The sequence below is a fragment of the Ascaphus truei genome, chromosome 20 (genome assembly GCF_040206685.1).
Source record: "Ascaphus truei isolate aAscTru1 chromosome 20, aAscTru1.hap1, whole genome shotgun sequence".
Lineage (NCBI taxonomy): Eukaryota > Metazoa > Chordata > Amphibia > Anura > Ascaphidae > Ascaphus > Ascaphus truei.
Window position 1 is genome coordinate 5,847,611 of NC_134502.1, and position 17,549 is coordinate 5,865,159.

General features: G+C 42.4%; 1 protein-coding gene across 1 annotated transcript in view; it reads left to right on the plus strand.

The window, feature by feature from the left end:
- Positions 1–17,549, plus strand: part of LOC142471454 (uncharacterized) — a 62,081-nt gene that overhangs the window by 13,613 nt on the left and 30,919 nt on the right. Inside the window, 3 exon segments of the mRNA XM_075578255.1 lie at positions 8,806–8,865; positions 9,500–9,647; positions 12,709–12,816. Coding sequence (XP_075434370.1) covers positions 8,806–8,865; positions 9,500–9,647; positions 12,709–12,816 — 316 coding nt within the window.

Consider the following 17,549-nt stretch of genomic DNA (forward strand, 5'->3'; position numbering starts at 1 on the left):
TAGCAAACCATTCTAGATTACACAACAATTTTGACAATAACTTCTGCTTATGGACACCTTTGGGGAAAAAAAATGGTTAAATGTTATAAAATACATCACATATTCAGTTAATTATATAATCTCTTTGCACAGTGCCGAGCACACGGTCAGCTTTATATTTTTAAAGACACTCCGCATTTGACTAAAGGAAAAAAAAAAAATTCAAAGCTTGTGCCCGGGCAAAAAGCCAACTTGTTTCTAGGCGTTTCGCCAATTGACCCTGAACAGATAAGATAACGACTTCTTCATAAACAAAATAATAATTATTGGATTGGAACTTTTGCTTAAAGTTTAGATACATGGAGCTTTATCCAGAGCCCTAAGAACTACATTTTTTATAGCCTCTCAAAAATTAAATAACGGGACTTTTATATAGAGGAGGTTATATCACTTCTTAACACACAAATAGCTCCCACACACTCATGCTATCTCCCTCCACTCAGTTTTTTTTAATGCCTTCTGTTTGAACTCTCATACTTTCACAGACTTCCTTCACTACAAATTTTTGCAATCCTGTTTCAATTATGCCCTTTCTCAAGCTAAACAAACCTACTTCTCTCCATTAATCAACACTCACAAGTCTAACCCACACTGATTCTTCCTTCATCTCATCTCAGGACTTTGCTGACTATTTTAAGAAAAAGGTGAAATCCATACATCAGAACATTCCCTCTTTTTCCTCCTATCCTACACCGCTTCCTGCTTTCCTTGACTCTTTTTCCACTGTATCAGATTAGAGTGTCACCATCACTGTTGATCTCCTCTTCTCCCTCTACTCTGATACATTTCCATTCTCCTTCAAACATGCAACAGTTATACCATTATTCAAAAATAGCAAGTTTGACCCTACCTGTCTTTCTAACTACTGAACTTGTCTTGTATTCTCTTGCTTGCCCCATTTTCTCAACACCCATTCTCTTCTTAACCCTCTACAATCTGACTTCTTCACTGCTCCCTCCACGGAGACAATTCTCACTAAAATAACTGATGACCTATATGCTGCCAAAGACATTACACTCTGCTCATATTCCTCAACCTCTCTGAAGCATTTGCCTCTGTGGACCCCACTCTTCTCTTTTCTCTGTACACACTCTCTCTAGATGACCTAATAACATATTTTGGGTTTAAATATCACCTCTATGCTGATGACACACACATTTACTTTTCAACCCCTGACCTTACACCTTCTGTACAAACCACAGTTTCTGAATGTCTTTCTGTTATCTCCTCCTGGATGGCCCTCCTTCGCCTTAAACTTAACATGGCAAAAACAGTTCCTCATACTTCCTCCCAAACCTGACCCTATTATCTCCTTCCACATTACTCTTGAATTTCTTTCTTTCATCCAGTAGCCCAAGCACGCTGCTTAGGGGTCACTCTCAACTCCTCTTTCATATTCTCCTCATTTATTCAAAACATTTCTATAACCTGTCACTTTTTCATCCACAATATCACAAAGATACACCTGTTCCTCTGTTGCTCAACTGTTAAAAACTCTGATTCAGGCCCTCATTCTCTCCCATCTTGATTACTGTAATCCCCTGCTATCCAGCCTTCCTGCCTTTCACCTGTCTTCCCTACAATCTATCCTAAACGCTGCTGCCAGAATCACTCTACTCTTTAAACTCTGATTCTTCGTTTCCCCTCCTGAAATTCCTCTCCTGGCTTCAACTCAAATCCTACTGTCTCTGTACGCTGTCCCTACCTACCAATTAGATTGTAAACAGACAGAAAAAAGATTCCTCCCTCAATGCACTCAGAAAGGCCAGTAATTTGTAATATGAATATATATTTAAAAACCTTTTAATCGCAAGAGAAGGTTAAAACATATTTGTAAAGAGGGGCATGGTATATACAGTCCAGGACCAGCCCCTTGAAGGCAAACCAACAAAATCTTCCTCAATCGTAAGGAGATATTGATATTACACCACCTTAATGTGGACTGCTTCGCTCAGATAATCCCCTGTATGTAGCTCCAGAATGGGAGGCCCATATCACCTATGGAAATCCTAATATCAATAATTCAATGAACCTGACATGATGTAGGTCATTGAAGCTAAATCTGGAGGGGTGATTAACTCAAAGCCGAATGGTCAGATAGTATACATCTGTGTGATGTCCCTAGACCACTTATACGGTGTGTAAAATAAATACCAGAACAGGGTGAAAACAACAACGACGCAAGAAAGATAATAGTGACAAAAATAAAAATAAATACTAAACCACACAAAAAATAATGTGTGGATGTACACATAGAGATACACTGGCGACACACTTTATTCGAGCTCGGCTAGTCCCACGAATTCGGGTATACCCGGGTGTATTGAGGTTTGTGACTGTTTTCTGCCCGAGTGCATTGAGTTATTTTCCAGGCAGGGATTGAAGCATTTTATTCCCTCTGGCTGCAATACTGCACAGTATATATATATATACTGCATTACAATTCATAAATTTATGCCATCTGGTAGACACGCGAAGCATTGCAGCCTATTAAATCCTAATCATTATCATTTAACAGATCAGCCGCCCGTCAGCCAGGCATGAACCCAGGCTGGGAAGGCAAATGCAACGGGGCTTGTCAGAGGTGAGGAGCGGCGCATTCCAGGTATCTGCCAGGTACATACCGGGTATTTGCTCGAATAAAGTGTGTCGGTGCAGTACGTAGCTGAATGATGTGAGAGCTCTGCAAAGGGCAAGCACAAAGTGTGCTCTTGTGGACGCCCTGAGGCACGGTTCAAGGACCGTATCCAGTTATAGCCTCTGTATACTACCGTTTGTATGGTGCAGAGGTCACATATATAGTAATCTAGCTTGAAACCGGTGAACAACACTGATCAGACCCAATCAATATTAATACCTGATTGGTTTAGGGGCATAAAACACACTGACTCATTAATCATACTATGTCTCCATGTAGGGAATATGCACAGTGCATGAACAGCTAGTGCTGTTCACGGTAAGTGGGCACTACCCCAGATTCAGCCCCCCTGTTATATAGCAGTAAAGTAAGTATCCTGCATAGTAGTAAGACTGTCACACTGGTAGCTGTGTGGGGAAGGAGGTGGTTTTTCAGGAGCGTTTTCGTCAGTATACCTCCCACATTCTACTGTGGATTAGGTATATTGACGATATCTTTGTCCTATGGCAGGGCACCAAAACGCATCTTGATATGTTCATTGGCGAGCTTAACACTAACCACCTGAACCTGAGACTGACTTCGGAGGTTGATGGATTGAACCTAACGTTCCTTGATCTCCTGATCTCCAAAACCACACAGGGGACCCTAGCTACGTCCCTTCATAGGAAGTCCACGGCTACGAACAGCCTCCTCAGAGCGGATAGCCATCACCCTAAACATCTGTTGAGGGGGATACCTACTGGCCAGTTTTTACGCCTGAGGAGGAACTGTTCCTCTAACGAGGATTTCGAGACCCAGTCAACAGCCATGAAACAAAGCTTTATTGAAAGGGGATATAGCAATAGGGCCATTAAGAGAGCGTACCAGAGGGCTAGGCTCACAGACAGGAACACACTGTTGGATGAGAAAGTGACCTCACCCATTGAAAAACAAGTGATACGTTTCATTGGTACGTTCAACAACCAATGGCCAGAGATCACTAACATCATGAACACACACTGGCATGTACTACGTGAGGATGTGGATCTGATAGAGGTCCTAAACGATAGGGCGACATTGGTAAGCAGGAGAGCCACCAGCCTGCGTGATCTGTTGGTACACAGCCATTATCAAAGACCATCCACAGGGACGTGGCTGGCTAACAGATCCATTGGCTTCTTTAAATGTCACAAATGTACCGCCTGCTCCTCCTGTCTTCCCACTAAGACTTTTTATAATTGGAATAACACACACAATTTTAACATCCGTCAGTTTATTAATTGTAGAACCATGGGCGTGGTTTAACAGATCGTCTGTGTCTGTAAGAAAAAGTACATTGGTAAAACGAAACGACAACTAAGGCACAGGATACTTGAGCACATAGGGGATATCCGTAACCATCGAGATACCCCTGTTGCGAACCACGTCCACAACCAAAACCAGGGATTATCTACAGCTATTAAATTTGTGGGGATTGAGGCCGTATCCAATCATAGTAGAGGAGGTGACTGGGACAACGAGATCCTAAAACGCGAATCTCGGTGGATCTACACCCTGGGTACGTTGGCCCCCAGGGGACTAAATGAGGAATTCCTTTTCTCCCCATTTATTTGACGTGTCCTCTGGAATCTATCAACGCCATTCACATCCACATACATCCAACAGTGTACCTCCGTGTTGAATATCACCCAACAAGCTAGCCTGCCTGGCTCTATATGCATATGCCCCTTTTCTGTGGGCAATTTTACTCCTACATGTGCCTTGGCCACATGCTTTTTCTTCCTTTTTTTAATACCTACCTTCCCCTAAGCACCCATGTCTCCAGGTCTAGCTATCTGCGGGCAGAGTGTTCATCCACAACTACAGATGGAGACAGGGTCACCTACCTACGTCCTACTGTATCTCCCTTACCCCACATTCCAAATACTTTACACGGTGTGTTACAACTAAGGGACTTAGACCCTACACCACATGTCATTTAGGTATGTAATTGGTATCTACATTAATTGGGTACTGTAACCTTAAGAGGTCTGACAAATCAGTATGACACATCCAATTCAGGTCTTTGCTGTCTACATCTGCACTTACGAGAAACACACGTAACACAGCATGATCACGTAATGTACCTAAGATGCAGGCACTGCACTATGTTTAATCACCAGGGGCTATTATCCCCACAACATGTGCAGGCCACGTCATGATCAAGACTAATCAATTTGCTGCAAAACTGACAATACAACAGTTCAGGCCAGCAGGCGATCTGGGGGAAACACGCCCCCAGCGGTCGCTATGGCAACCATTAGCTACTTAAAGTGCACATTGACAGCGTGCATGTACCTTTGAGAAAGCGCGATCACGCGCGAAACGTGCATCAGGTGACCAGAACGTGGTGACGTCACCGCATCCAAGATGGCGCCCCCGCGATTGTAGCTGCTGCCTCGAGACCGGGACACTTCTCCCCTGGCATTCTACTCCCCTTTTCCTCCACATATGATGGCGCAAAGGACGATACAAGCGCCAAGGAGCTAAGTAGTACATCTCACCAGTGTGCAAGACATTTATGTCTAGGGTAATAGGAGTAGACTGCATTATATGTTTTGCCTCCTTCCCCACACAGCTACCAGTGTGACAGTCTTACTACTATGCAGGATACTTACTTTACTGCTATATAACAGGGGGGCTGAATCTGGGGTAGTGCCCACTTACCGTGAACAGCACTAGCTGTTCATGCACTGTGCATATTCCCTACATGGAGACATAGTATGATTAATGAGTCAGTGTGTTTTATGCCCCTAAACCAATCAGGTATTAATATTGATTGGGTCTGATCAGTGTTGTTCACCGGTTTCAAGCTAGATTACTATATATGTGACCTCTGCACCATACAAACGGTAGTATACAGAGGCTATAACTGGATACGGTCCTTGAACCGTGCCTCAGGGCGTCCACAAGAGCACACTTTGTGTTTGCCCTTTGCAGAGCTCTCACATCATTCAGCTACGTATCTCTATGTGTACATCCACACATTATTTTTTGTGTGGTTTAGTATTTATTTTTATTTTTGTCACTATTATCTTTCTTGCGTCGTTGTTGTTTTCACCCTGTTCTGGTATTTATTTTACACACCGTATAAGTGGTCTAGGGACATCACACAGATGTATACTATCTGACCATTCGGCTTTGAGTTAATCACCCCTCCAGATTTAGCTTCAATGACCTACATCATGTCAGGTTCATTGAATTATTGATATTAGGATTTCCATAGGTGATATGGGCCTCCCATTCTGGAGCTACATACAGGGGATTATCTGAGCGAAGCAGTCCACATTAAGGTGGTGTAATATCAATATCTCCTTACGATTGAGGAAGATTTTGTTGGTTTGCCTTCAAGGGGCTGGTCCTGGACTGTATATACCATGCCCCTCTTTACAAATATGTTTTAACCTTCTCTTGCGATTAAAAGGTTTTTAAATATATATTCATATTACAAATTACTGGCCTTTCTGAGTGCATTCAGGGAGGAATCTTTTTTCTGTCTGTTTACATATACCTTATCCTCTTTTGCACCAGTATTTGGCACGACTCAATAGTCACTACTGTTTTCATTCTCGCTGATGCGGGAGCATTCCCCATCCCCTCCCTTCCCCTCCTCCCACTCCTGGACTTATTAGTTACTACCAATTAGATTGTAAGCTCCTCAGTGCAGGGACTTCTTTTCCTTAATGTTACTTTTATGTCTGGATCACTTATTCCATGACCTCTTACCTTTACCATTTGATACCTATATGATTACGACGTGCACCACTCCTGTGAAGCGCTATGCACACTAATGGCGTTATATCCTTAAAGACATACAATACAATATATTATTAAAACAATGCTTGTGAGCTTTTACCCGCATATTTAAAGACAAAATATTCCCAAACATATCCTAATCCTATAGAAATAAAATTGAAATGTGTTTTTACTGGTTACACACAATGCAGAACACACAATACAAAAACTTCTCTCATACACAGCCAAACAACATCACAAAAATAACGAACAAACAAAAAAACATTTCTCCCCTATTCCCAAACAATTTCATCCTGCAACTAAATTAATAAAAGTTCCCTTCTCTTTCTTTATTCTCATAAATAACCTGAATTTAGAACTACTTTGATGCTCCGGAGCTTTTGAGTTAACTTTCTTATCTTCTGTACATTCCTCGAGCTGGAGAAAAAGGTGGGGGTACGATCTGTGCTGCTGTTATTCTGATTCTCTTTCTTGCAGACATTTGAGCAGAAGGAAAAAAGAATACTGTATATCCTGGTTTTAAAAAACTTATCCGCATGGCCAAAACAAATAAACCCTTTAAACTATCACCAGTGACAGAACTGAATATATGCCCTCTCTTTCCCGCATTCTTTAATCCTTCTATACTTGATGTACACCTTTTAAAACCTTTTAAAAATTTAGACTTCATTGTGAGCAAATAATATTCATCTTTTTGTAAGTTCTTGGATGGTGATTTGTGTACACAGGTGACACTTAGCATGGTTTATCTTTCACACAGGTAATCATTCAGGAAAAATTCATTAGGGTATCAAATCCATCTGGCAACTCTCCATTAAGGGCACAACAATTTTACTTGCCGGCACCGAAACTTGAGTTTATATCAGGAAATGATTTATAACCACTTATTGCTTGTGGGGAAATGGAAGGAAAAGCTGATACGTGCACACCTCATTTCGGCCGCTTCAGTCAGCCGGTCACGCCATGCTTGACTTTAGCCACAAAAACCTCATAAAATCCAAAGATTTATACTGCCACAGACACACAGGGTTTACTGAAAGTTAGAAGGTTCCACTATGAGCCCTTGCATTCGCATTCTTACGAATAAGAAAACCGGTGCGGCTGCCCATAGGTTCACGCTTCTTTCCTTAGTAATTTATTGCAAACAAACTTTTTACCTAGGGGTGGCGTGTTTTTCACTGGGACTTGCATGTGTTTTTTTACCTTGAACTTGCATGTATATTTTCATTGGCCAACAAAACATATTTATATTGTCTCTTTTTGTTCTCTGTATCCATTCTTTATTATTTTTGTCTGCAGACACACAACCTCTAATGGCAAATTTTGAGAACTTTGATTTCCCATTATTCTCCTGCTACAGTAACCAAATTTAATTGACCTGTACAATACTCCTGATGCAATAATCAGTGCAAGCTGATTACGTACCACTCTTTTGGCATGTTATTGTTCTGAATAGTGTAAATATGCAAATAAGGACCTGTCTGTAGAGGGAGAGGGGGTTGGCCCGGTATTAAAGGGGTTGCACCCCATATGGCCACCCCCTGACCTAACCAGGGAGGCAAGGGGTTAACATTGTTTTACCCTGAAGTCATCGCTCATCAGACATCAGAGAATTCAGACAGGAGAAAAACCATTACAACTCTTACACTTTAAAATGGGTACAGGAACAGACAAATAAACTTATTTGAAACTGTGAGGTAACCCATCAACACAGATTGAGACACCCTCCAAAACACATCTCACTACACATCACTCAAAATAACTTTTTAAACTCAGGCTTTCCTCAAAAGGTGCCTTTTACCTTGATTCTTATGAGCGCTCAGGTTTGAGTGACCGAGGAGTGGTTTTTTTCAGGTGCTCAGCTTCCGGTATATTTGAGTCCCTATTCGGGCGCCATCTCTGAAAAGTGTGAATAAAGAAACCACATCTGAGGATTATTTCTCATTCTCATTCCACTTTCATGCAGAAAATACTCAAAATGGATGACAATATCAGGCACCTAAGATGGATGCTGACTTAAAATGGCTGCTTAGATCCCAGTGCTGTTATGTCAGACCTTCCCCCTCCTTGCATCATATTCTCACTTTGTCAGTTGTCTGGCCCACCCTTCCTGATTTAATCCAAATCCACATGGAAAAAAACTTTATTAAATCGGTATACAATATAAATGTGAATACAAATACGTAAAAATACTTGCATAATTCAACATTTTAAAAACAGCAACACGTGAAATTTTATATGGGTTTCAAAAAAAAATAATCTCTTCATTTCCTCTCATCTCATATCCCCTCTCCCAGTCTCATATCCCCTCTCCTCATCTCTCATCTCATACATAGCTCTCTTTCATTCTGTAGGAATACATAAATGTGAGGAAGAATTCCCCCCACAGCAGCATCCACCTGCTAACTGGAGAGGTGAGCACTGCTGGTGAATGTTACATTATACCAGATTCATTACTGTTCTGTCCCAAGCTCACTGTGGCAAGTGAGTAGAGGCAGGCAGCTTAACTCACTCCCTGTTGATGCACACAGAGTCATTAATTTCTTCTGTAATCTCTATTGTAGAACAACAGTAAGAAAAAGGGGGGATGAGCTGGGCAGGTAACAAATATAAGGGAGAAGTGAATTATATTAACTTTACCAGAGGAGATAGGTGAGGTGACTTCTCAAGGTGGCTGCTGGCTGAAAGAGGCAGTTTGCTTGCCTGTCCAAGCAGGAAATATGGCAAGAAGAAACCATCAGCCATGGGTCTCTGAACATACCAAATTAGAGCCCGTGCATGAGTTGCTAGGCAACGGGCAGACAGGGAGAGAAAGTAGTTACATTAGTAACAATAAACACTGGGGAGTGACAGCAGTCACATAACAGGGAGAAACACAAACGGGACAGAATAATGACCCTTTATTGACCAAGCTCTGTCCGGACCTGTGTGTATTATTCTATCTTCTCTCTGTGATTCTCTGCATGTTCTTGTTTTACTGTCTCTTTATGTGTAATTACATAATAAATTGTTCTATGTGAACGCTGAATGGGATTCTCTCTGTCTCAGGTACCTATAAGATGTGAGGATGTTGCTGTCTATTTCTCTATGGAGGAGTGGGACTATATAGAAGGACACAAGGGGATTTACAAGGACGTAATGATGGAGAATTACAAGTCCCTCAAAGCTTTGGGAATCCCATTAAACAGGAGTTCAGGTAGAACTATGTTTTAAAAAGTTCATAGCTTCCTGCTAGATTCAATAGAAGTGACATACAGACAAACTCACGTGTAACAAAAATGGTAGAGATGAAAATAAAAAAGGGACGAAAACAAGAAACAATAGTGCAATTTGTTTCCAGAAGTTAACCAGTGTATTAACTAACATCCAATGGTTGCACTCATGTTTGGGAAGTTCTTTTAAGCATTTAGCATTTGTGGAGTCTCTCCTTTAGCTCTCCCCTCGATCACTTTCCTGCACAAATCCTCTAGTGTTGCTCGGGCTGCAAACACAACTTCCCTATAGTGTAGTTCGGATTCCATCCTCAAACCTAGTCTCTGAGATGCTCCGTCAGTGTGTGGTTTCACATGCACACTCAGTCATTCTTGGGGATTGTGCAGGAACGTCAATGGGGGCTGGGAAATGTTCTCTTTTTACTTGGCTATATCCATTTTGCTGGGGTACTCGGCTTCATCAGGGAAGCCACAGGGTTGCACTACTACTACTAAATCTATCTGGAAGCTATGAGCTCTCATGAACTTTTTTGGACTTATTTGCTTACCCCCCAACTGAGGATGGATATTGAGTTGCTACACCAGCTGATTTATTGCTTAAAAGCTATCAATTGTTGTTTTATTTAGCTGTGTTGTCTTAAAGTTTTTATAGATGTTTAACATACATTCACCAGCATAGTATATTTATATCATATATACTTTTTTTCAATATTAATGCACTTGTTAATACAGATGTAGCCACGAGTATTAGAACACTTGTACCTGGGAAATTCTGGGTCAGTCTCACAGTAAATGCCTCAACATTTCTGTGAGATTCTTAATGGGCCATAGGATTAACACACCGGGGGTCCCTGCATTCCCATTCAAACTTAATGGGAATGCAGGGATCCCTGCTGTGTTAATCCTATGGGCCATTAAGAATCTCACAGAAATGTTGAGGCATTTACTGTGAGACTGACCCAGAATCTCCAAGGCAAGAGTTCTAATACTCGTGGCTGCATCTGTAATGTAATATTTAGTTGAATAGTTATTTATTTATATGTTTATTTAGTATATATATATATATATATATATATATATATATATATATAATAGTTATATGTTTGTTTGTTATGAACTTGAACCAAAATATTCCCCTCAAGGTTGATGCCAATTACGTAAAATATATAATCAGCAGAGACACAAGTTTGCAGTCTCTCTCTGCTGTGATAGCAGAACACCGTCCCAAGTGTATTAAAATGGCGATTTAAACCTTGTGGGTTAAAAACGCTCAATTTCAATGTTTTTCTATCTTAATTTACAGTGGTGTGAAAAAGAAAGTACGCCCATTTTAAATTCTATGGTTTTGCATATCAGGACATAATAACAATCATCTGTTCCATAACAGGTCTTAACATTAGGTAAATACAACCTCAGATGAACAACAACACATGACATATTACACCGTGTCATGATTTATTTAACAAAAATAAAGCCAAAATGGAGAAGCCATGTGTGAAAAACTAAGTACACCTTATGATTCAACAATAACTTCAAGTAATCGTTTTCTATATGACTTTATCAGTCTCACATCGTTGTAGAGGAATTTTGGCCCACTTTTCTTTACAACGTTGCTTCAGTTCATTGAGGTTTGTGGGAATTTGTTTATGCACAGCTCTCTTAAGGTCCAGCCACAGCATTTCAATCAGGTTGAGGTCTGGACTTTGGCTGGGCCATTGCAACACCTTGATTCTTTTCTTTTTCAGCCATTCTGTTGTAGATTTGCTGGTATGCTTGGGATCATTGTCCTGTTGCATGACCCAATTTCGGCCAAGCTTTAGCTGTCGGACAGATGGCCTCACATTTGATTTTTGAATACTTTGGTATACAGAGGAGTTCATGGTCGACCCAATGACTGCAAGGTTCCCAGGTCCTGTGGCTGCAAAAACAAGCCCAAATCACCCCTCCACCACCGTGCTTGATAGTTGGTATGAGGTGTTGATATGCTGTGTTTGGTTTCGCCAAACGTGGCACTGTGCATTATGGCCAAACATCTCCACTTTGGTCTCGTCTGTCCATAGGACATTGTTCCAGAAGTCTTGTGGTTTGTTCAGATGCAACTTTGCAAACCTAAGCCGTGCTGCCATGTTCTTTTTAGAGAGAAGAAGCTTTCTCCTGGTAACCCTTCCAAACAAACCATACTTGTTCAGTCTTTTCTAATTGTACTGTCATGAACTTTAACATTTAACATGCTAATTGAGGCCTGTAGAGTCTGAGACGTAACTCTTGTTTCTTTTTTGTTTGCAATTTCTCTGAACATTGCACGGCCTGACCTTTGGGTGAATTTGCTGGGACGTCCACTCCTGGGAAGATTGGCAACTGTCTTGAATGTTTTCCACTATTGAATAATCTTTCTCACTGTAGAATGATGGACTTTAAATTGTTTGGAAATGGCCTTATAACCCTTCCCAGATTGATGGGCAGCAACAATTTCTTCTCTAAGATCATTGCTGATGTCTTTCCTCCTTGGCATTGTGTTAACACACACCTGAATGCTCCAGACCAGCAAACTGCTAAAACTTCGGCTTTTGTAGAGGTGGTCACACTTGTTGATGATCAATTAATCAAGGACATTTGATTAGCAGCACCTGTCTGCTACTTAGCATCTTAATTCCTATGGGAAGCAGTAAGGGTGTACTTAGTTTTTCACGCATAGCTTCTCCATTTTGGCTTTATTTTTGTTAAATAAATCATGACACGGTTTAATATGTCATGTGTTGTTGTTCATTTGAGGTTGTATTTACCTAATTTTTAGACCTTCTAAGGAACAGATGGTTGTTATTATGTCCTGATATGTAAAACCATAGAATTCAAAGAGGGTGAACTTTCTTTTTCACACAACTGTATATGTGAATCCTATGAAGATAGGGCCAATTAATTTTGAGATGGGACAAGTCCATAAAAGATTCTTAAGAATGAATATACATTTTTACAATATCATTAAACTGCTACAATGTATGGTGTAAATGTATACACATCTGTGTAATCCTCTATTGGAACTAACAGGCCTCCACTATGAAAATCTAGATATTGTATCAATTAATGAGCAGGGAGAGGATGAGAGAGGGGAACAGGACATTCAACCGGGGACACTCCACCCAGACTCCAGTGCAGGTGAGTAACATACAGGATAATAATCTCCATGGAACACGGGTCAGAATTAGTAAATAGTCACCCTGAGTTCTTAAATGTTTAGTTCATGTGAATATGTTTGACTGTTTAAAACCCTTTAAAATAGTTGGTATTTATATTTCAATGTTAATTTCTAGTAAGGCCATTTTAATACAAAATGTTTTAGGAAAAAGAAGAGAAAATGTGTGTGTGTTTGTGTATTTATGTATATATATATTCAGTGGTTGACAAATCACCCAAAAATCTACTCGCCGAACCAAAAAATCTACTCGCCACCTAGTCCCGCCCCCAATCCCACCCTGCTAGGTGTTGGCCATGAGGAGGTCACCCCGGGGTCAAATCCAGTCGCCACGGGCCTGTATTTTAATGGATTTGTTGAACACTGTATATATATATATATGTAACCATGCTGTAAAATGGTTGCAGTCATCTCTCCTGCTGACAGTAAGGCCTGGTAAGTTATGGGCATGCCAGCAGTAATCATGGAGGTTTGCCCTCACACCCTGGTGAGGTGCCCTATGTATGGATGGGAGTGGTCACAGACTCTGACTCCCTGGTTGGTGATGTCAGATTTGTGTCAGCCCCCAGAGGATACATAAGGCACAGCACTGATCAAAAGTTAGTTCGGTCTAGTCTAGGAGTTAGTCTAGGTTCTGAGGATTAAGAGTTCTGAATAATAAGTTAAAAGAACTGATGAGACTGTGACCAGGGACCTGGCTCAGGTGAAGTATCCCTACGCGGATAGGGGATCCCTACATTAGGAGGACATACCTTTCGAAGGGAAGTACGGTGAACAATGGAGGGCTAATCACATCCATTGTGGAGGGCAGCTGGCCCACCGTACAAATAAAGATGTTCCTGATTAACAACACTCTCGTGTGCAAGTGTGGAGTTATTGCACAGAGAGAAGCACCACAGAGGAGTTCCTCACCAGACTCATCCACAAGCTCACGCTGGGATCCTGATGAGGTGGAGGCGCTGCACTGGATCTAGGTAGGACTCAAGCACACTACCTCAGCTGCCTGTCTGGGTTGGCAAATCCCCACACACCATCATGCGGGAGACTCAGGAGTCCTGTTGCCAACAGGTGCACCACCAGACATCTCACTGTAACGGGGACTGGTTAGACCACAGGGGCCAATATGAGATTGGGTGGGTCAGGCCGGTTCAGAAAACCCGTTACATATATATATGTATATATGTATGTGTATTGTGACAAACAGCTTACTCCGGGGCTCCGCTGCTTGTCCGGGACGGTTAGAACACGGTCTTTTGGGGTAGGTTAAATGAGGAGGCGTCACGTACTGTTCCTTTAAACAGGCTGTGCCTGGTTTATTCAGTCCCAGGCACTGAGACTGCCACAGTGCATACAACAAAACACATCAAAACAAAAACTGCTCACCTGAGCGATAACTTAACTTAGATTTCCCTAACTCAGGGTGGAAGTGGCTTTTCCACTTTCCAACAACAAAACAAGGTACTTTTGCAGAGTTAGCCAAATGAATAGAACAATTGAACCTGTGTGGGGAAGGGGCTTCTCCCCACTGTGTTCAGCAGCCTTCCAGGCTCTGGAGAAGAGACAAGAGCAAACAGGAAATCAGTCTTACATACCTGATTTCTAATTAGCATGACAGGTGACAGAAATCCCTCAGTTCCAGCGCTTGCCCAAAACTGTGGGATGGAGTGCATGTATTATAAGGCTGCACTCCCAGGCCAGACAGGATAGAAACTGTTCAGTATCCTGGGAGCCCTATATATGGAATTTATTACCATCCCCTGGTTTCTGTCACATATCCTCCCCAGCTCAGACCCTGAGGGATGAGCGACCATGGATATTAGGGAGTGCATCCTTGACAACCCGTCAGCATTGCCATGTTTGTGCCCTGACCTGTGTTCCACCGAAAATTTAAAGGGTTGTAGGCTTAGGAACCACCTGGTCACTCTAGCATTCTTTTCCCTGTTTTGACACATCCAGGTAAGGGGTGCATGATCTGTGACCAACCGGAATTTTCTCCCCAACAGGTAGTATTTGAGCGTCTCTACAGCCCACTTTATTGCGAGACACTCTTTCTCTACTATGGAGTAATTTTTCTCCTGGGGATTTAGTTTCCTACTTAAATAAAGGATGGGGTGTTCCTCACCTTGAGACTCCTGGGAGAGTACCGCCCCCAGCCCTACCTCAGATGCGTCGGTTTGGACTACGAACTCTTTGGAGAAGTCAGGTGTGACCAACACTGGTTGGGCACAGAGAGCTTCTTTCAGGCTTCTAAAGGCCTGTTCGGTTTCGGGGGACCACTTTACCATAAGTGGTCCTCTTGCTTTTGTGAGGTCGGTTAGTGGGGTTGCCTTAGTCGCAAAATTGGGAATAAACCTTCTATAGTACCCAATTAACCCCAAAAAGGTCCTTACTTGTTTTTTTGTAACTGGCCTTGGCCAACCTTGTATCGCCTCCACTTTGAGTGTTTGGGGTTTGAGTAAACCTCTGCCAATAGAATACCCCAGATACTTGGCCTCCTCCAGACCAATGGTGCATTTAGCGGGGTTAGCAGTTAGTCCAGCAGACCGAACTGCGTCGAGCACAGCTTGGACCTTTGGAAGGTGGGATTGCCAATCTTCACTATGGATTACCACATCATCCAGGTAGGCAGCAGCATACCGAGCATGTGGTTTTAAAATTTTATCCATCATTCTTTGGAATGTGGCGGGAGCTCCATGTAAGCCAAAAGGCAGCACCCTATACTGAAAGAGGCCGTCTGGGGTTGAGAAGGCTGTCTTTTCTTTTGCCCTTTCTGTGAGGGGAACCTGCCAGTACCCTTTTGTTAGGTCTAGGGTTGTGAGATATCGGGCTTTGCCCAGTCTCTCTACAAGTTCATCTACCCTGGGCATAGGGTAAGTATCAAATTTTGACACCGCGTTTAGTTTCCGGTAGTCATTACAAAACCTTGTTGTACCATCTGGCTTTGGGACTAAGACTATAGGGCTGTTCCACCCACTTTGGGATTCCTCAATTACGCCTAGTTTTAGCATTTTTTTAACCTCTAAACTTATAGCCTCTCTTTTGGCCTCTGGGATTCGGTACGGTTTAAGGTTAACTCGGACCCCCGGTTCAGAGACTAGGGGCCTCATGCAGTAAGCGACGATTATGTGAAATCGGCAAGCTTATCGATTAGTCATGTTATTGGCGTTTTTCCCTCTCCGTATGCAGTAAGTGCCGAATACATTCAAAATCAACCCGAAAACAAATCCGCCCACTCTCACGATGATGAGCCGATCACACACAGGTGTATCGGCGTGCGTGGCGGGGTGCTGTTAGGTTGCACAATCACAAATCTTGCTGAATCAGGCGAAACAAGCATGTTTTTGATTGCGCGCCATATTTAAAGGCAACGTGTACTGCTAATCATTCTCTGTGTTGTTGGGAGTGAGAGAGAGAGAGAGACGCACAGAGCTGGACGATTGAACATTTGCATATTGACTGAGAGACTTGTTGTGTATTGGGTGAGCTTTGTCCTTTGTTGTTTTGTTTACATCTTTGTCTTGTTTTATATGTGGAAGTGGGTCGTGTGATTGCCTGTACATTTATTGTCTGTTTTTTGTGAGTGCTGGAAGTATGCCCGCAAAGCGTGGGAAGAGTGATGCTGGTGGGAGTGGGAGTGCTACTCGTGGGAGTACGCGTCGGAGTGAACGTACTGTTCAGGGGAGTGATGTTGCTGGTGCACCGAGTGGTGTTGCTGGGAGTGGGAGTGCTGTTGCTGGGAGTGGGAGTGCTGTTGCTGGGAGTGGGAGTGCTGTTGCTGGGAGTGGGAGTGCTGTTGCTGGGAATGGGAGTGCTGTTGCTAGGAGTGGGAGTGCTGGTGCTAGGAGTGGGAGTGCTGGTGCTAGGAGTGTGAGTGCTGGTGCTAGGAGTGGGAGTGCTGGTGCTGGGAGTGCTGCTGGTGGCGCAGTTGCTGATGGGGTGGATGGTGGTGGCGTGCTTGCTGGTGGCCAGCTTTTGGAGGCTCTTCCATTGGAAGAAGGAGAGTCCAGTCAGCACCAGCCAAGCTCTGACCCTAAACCTGCTCGGAAAAAACGTGTGGAGAAGCCACGTAATCCTCGCTTCAATGACCAGGAAAATAGGGCTCTTGTCACTGGCATTCTGGAGCACTATGACAGTATATATGGACATTTAGTAGGTAAGTGTAACTTTACATTTATTATTCAAATACATGTGATCCTAGGTCATCTGAGTTTTGTTCATATGCAAATATGGGTACACAATATCTTTCTATGTTCATTAGTGTGGAAACACAGCTTTTTATCATGCCTTACAAGGACAAATAAACACAGGCGGTCAATTTGCCAGAACTGCATACAATATGAATGCAACCTTGCTTACATGTATAGGTTTAGTAGTGAATGCTCATGTGCTGCACATATTACACATAAAACAGCATGTTTGCTATCACTTGGAACAGCTAGCAGTGTAGGAAACTGGTGCTTATATTATTATTCATTTACCTCATATCTTTTATATGTTTTTCAAGGGCGGACAAGTGCAGCAAGCAAAAAAGAAATGTGGGACACAATAGTCATTGGTGTCAATGCCTGTGGGAATAGTGTCAGGGACAAGTATCATTGTCGGAAAAGATTTGATGATATTAGGTCCAAATTGAAAAAGAAAATACAAGACCAACGCGTGCATGCTACTGGCACTGGAGGTGGGCCCACACCACAAC